Here is a 4286-nt window from a genome sequence, read left to right on the forward strand (position 1 = left end):
CTGCCTTCCTAACCTGCAATCTTCTTCCGGACCTCTCCGCCCCCACCCCCACTCCGGCCTATCACCCTCACCTTGACCTCCTTCCACCTATCACATTTCCAATGCCCCTCCCCCAAGTGCCTCCTCTCTACCTTTTATCTTAGCCTGCTGGACACACTTTCATCATTCCTGAAGAAGGGCTCATGCCCGAAACGTCGATTCTCCTGCTCCTTGGATGCTGCCTGACCGGCTGCGCTTTTCCAGCAACACATTTTCAGCTTTACTTCTGTTCCCATTCTACTGGTTTTTGTTGTTCAATCTATGTTCTGTGTATTTCAGCTATTGATGCTCAATGGCACTTCTCTAAAGGCTCATGGCAGGCCTATGGATAAAAACATAGTAATTAGGAGAAGGAGGAAATTCAGCCCCTCAAGGCTGCTCCACCACTCAATGCAATTGTGACTGAATTTCTAAATCAACTTTATTTTCCAAGCTATCACCATTGCCTTCATTCCTCAAGTACAGAAAACTCTATCAGTCTCAGTCTTTGCATTTGCAAAATTACTGAGCATCCACATCTGAAGGTAGAATTACAGGGATTCTCAACCCTGTGAAGTGAAGATACTTCATCACAGTCCTAAATTGCCTATCCTGATGAGATGAAAACCCCATGTTCTGATGCACAGCCAGAGGAAGACAGGCTAGCCCTCTAGGAATTATGCATTTCAATGAGTCTTCTAAACACCAGAGAATATTACTTCCTTATTAGTTCAGTAATTGTAGGAATGGCCAGGTTTTGGCAGTGAGCCATATAGGCTTAGACCTCCTCAATGACCCATTATCCAACAATTGCTTCTTGGACCATGCTCATTCTTGGTGTTCTTTTGGTCCAGTATCCTGCAAATATTTCCTCTCTGATTTCATGGATTGAAAGGAAATGAAATAAGAAAGGGCGGCTTTTACGACTTCAGTCAGGAGGGGAGAAAAGTGTGAAGTGGCAAGGAGAACTTGGTTTTGCAAGGTTGAAAAATTATGTTATGGACTAGGCCAGACCACTCAAAACAATTTTAAGCAGGAAGCACTAGACCTAACTTTGCAATTGTTATCAGTAAGTGTACAGTGACAATTACCTGGAATAAGATAGCTAGGTTGACTACTAGATTTTAAAACAGACAAAAAAAATTCACAAAATTACACAATGAAACACAAAGAACAGAATAAAGAACCCATACAGAACTCAACCTATCCAACTAAACTTAATTATGCTGTTCCAAATACAGTCCCAACAAGCAAACACCCTTTAAAACCCTTTATAAATGGAACACATGCTCACAGGTTGAAGTTGAAGGGCAGAAAAGAGAGAGTGTTTCCACACAGCTCCCTGTTGAACTTCCCAATTCAAGGCTGAATTGAAACTGCTCAGCTCAGCTCAGCCAGAGAGCTGACCACTCCCCTTTCATTATACAGGTCACTTCTAAAACATGACCACTTTGGCCTGAAGTTTCATCTGTTTACAAATAAACAAAAGGCCTCTCAAACTCCTTTTCATCTCTGTACCAAACCAGACTGATCGGAGCCCGGTCTGGTTTATTACCCATCTGAAGGAAAAAACACGGACAGAGTCTCCTTGCGCCAAGGAACAGCTTTTAAGAAAATAGGGACTAGCTTTGTGACAATTACACTGCTTGTTTGGCAAATTAGTACATTGGTCTTAACTCTTAGAAACCAACCACTGGTGTCGGTAGAATGCTTTTCTTGGCTTTGATTGTTTACACTAACTTACAGCCATTTTAAGTTTGTATGTTTTCAAATAAAGTTGAGACGTTTCTTAGGCATAACTTCAGATCAGAAAAAGTAACATATCAATGCAACATTGAAAATGCTTCATACTTTAAGTTCAGGTTGTTCCTAAGGAGGAAACGTCAACTCAAGGGACGTGATGGCACATTTAACTTACTTTGCATGATTTTAAAAATAGTTAATTTAAGGCTTGATTGAATTATACTCTTGTGATGAATTGCTGTATATTTATTCTAGTCAATGCAGGGACTAGTTTACAGAATATATATTATGATGGCTTGCTATGTAGCTGTTACTTACACTTGTTGTTATTTGTTACTGTTGGATTTATTAATAAGAAATAAAGTATCCTAATGTCACTTTAACCATGTGTTCAGCTTTGTTTTGCATATAAAGGCCACTTGAGAAATAATCTTCGTCTGTCATTCACTTACAACATTGATGGTGAATCAAATGCAAAGAACTTTCGGTTCCAATACAGTTTTGCACAAGATAATCAGTAAGCATTAATATTATTTAATTTGAATTTAGAGTCATTGTATTGGTACAACACTAAAAGAGTCTATTCTTGTTTTATCTAAGCTGAGTCTCTGTAAGAACCATGTGGTGCCACTCCCCCACATTTTCCCCATGACTATGCAACTGTATCAGGACATCCACATGGTCTCAATGCACAACTCTGGTCTATACTTTAACAATAACAATCTTTTTCTCAGGAGATCTTAATCATATGTTTGTACGTTCAAGACCCATGCCAGAGACTTGAACCCATAGCCAGACTGAAACTTCCAGTGCAGTACTGGGAGCAGTGCAGCACTGTCAGAGATGTTGTCTTCACCTGATGTGAAACTGAGCCTTGTCTGCTCCCTTAGCTGGACACTAAAACATCTCATATCACCAATCAAAGTAAATCAGAAAAATTCTCCCTGGTGTCCTGAGCAATATTTATTCCTCAATCATTATACGAGATTGTTTGGTTACTTATTTCTTTGCTGTCTGGAGGAGCTTGTTGTGCACAAATTTGCTGCTATTTTTCCTTCATTACAACATCCAACAAAAATACTTCACTATCTGTAAGTACTCTGAAATGTTTTAACGTTGTGAAAAGTATATAACTACATTGCTGATAAACTGTATGAGAGAATCCTAAATAATCCTATGCTCCTCCAGAAAGAGGAAATTGTTGCATTAATGAGCTGAGAAAATTTATTGTTTGAACTATCAGTGGATGGACTACCTTTTAGGACATGGGTGGGAAAGGGTGCAGGAAGAATCAACCAGCAATTGGAACTTGAAACCCATGACACATGTTTGTTTGCACATTCAGTTGTTTGTTGCTTGGCTTTGTATAAACTGTATTGGAAAGTTTGGGAATGTATTTAATTCTATTAATGATAAAGTTTAAATTAGAACCACAAGACCTTTAGCACAGTATTGGATATAAGGGTGTTAGTAGCGCCACAGTGCAAATTACAGCATTCAATTGTTCCATGTTGGATTATGCAAATCTTTTTACTATTGATATTCTGTGTATTTTATTGGTTAAACCTGGTAATAGTAAAGCCTACCAAGCTAACTAAAGAATTAGAAGCTAGAGCTGAAGCTTTAATGGAGTAGACATTTTAGAGACTACTAAGTAGAACCTGTTAGACATATGGAAGCTGATTTCATCGCTGAAATATAAAACGTACAACCATATCAAGATTCCATTTGATGCTATGCAGCTGACCGATAGAAAGTGGATTACACCTCTTCCCACCCTACCTCCTGCAAAAATGCCATCCCGTATTCCCAATTCCTCCGCCTCCGCCGTATCTGGTCCCAGGAGGACCAGTTCTACCAGAGAACACACCAGATGGCTTCCTTCTTTAGAGACCGCAATTTCCCTTTCCACATGGTTAAAGATGCCCTCCAACGCATCTCGTCCACATCCTGTGCCTCTGCCCTCAGACCTCACCCCTCCAACCGTAACAAGGACAGAACGCCCCTAGTGCTCACCTTCCACCGTACCAACCTTCGCATAAATCAAATCATCCGCTGACATTTCCGCCACCTCCAAACAGACCCCACCACCAGGGATATATTTCCCTCCCCACCCCTCTCCGCCTTCCGCAAAGACCGTTCTCTCCGTGACTACCTGGTCAGGTCCACGCCCCCCTACGACCCACCCTCCTATCCTGGCATCTTCCCCTGCCACCGCAGGAATTGCAAAACCTGCGCCCACACCTCCTCCCTCACCTCCATCTAAGGCCCTAAAAGAGCCCTCCACATCCATCAAAGTTTTACCTGCACATCCACCAATATCATTTATTGTATCCGTTGTTCCTAATGCGGTCTCCTCTACATTGGGGAGACTGGGCGCCTCCTAGCAGAGTGCTTTAGGGAACATCTCCAGGACACCCACACCAATCAACCACACCGCCCTGTGGCCCAACATTTCAACTTCCCCTCCCACTCTGCCGAGGACATGGAGGTCCTGGGCCTCCTTCACCGCCACTCCCTCACCA

The 4286-nt window shown here is 41.8% G+C and overlaps 1 protein-coding gene across 1 annotated transcript in view; it reads left to right on the top strand.

Moving 5' to 3' along the window:
• The window catches only part of pkhd1l1.1 (PKHD1 like 1, tandem duplicate 1), a 237775-nt gene that overhangs the window by 58375 nt on the left and 175114 nt on the right, over positions 1–4286 (top strand). The window contains exon 22 of the mRNA XM_043689364.1: positions 2157–2278. Within this exon, the coding sequence (XP_043545299.1) occupies positions 2157–2278 (122 nt within the window). The remainder of the gene's footprint in view (positions 1–2156; positions 2279–4286) is intronic.

Source organism: Chiloscyllium plagiosum, chromosome 4 (genome assembly GCF_004010195.1).
Source record: "Chiloscyllium plagiosum isolate BGI_BamShark_2017 chromosome 4, ASM401019v2, whole genome shotgun sequence".
In the NCBI taxonomy this organism is placed as follows: Eukaryota; Metazoa; Chordata; class Chondrichthyes; order Orectolobiformes; family Hemiscylliidae; genus Chiloscyllium; species Chiloscyllium plagiosum.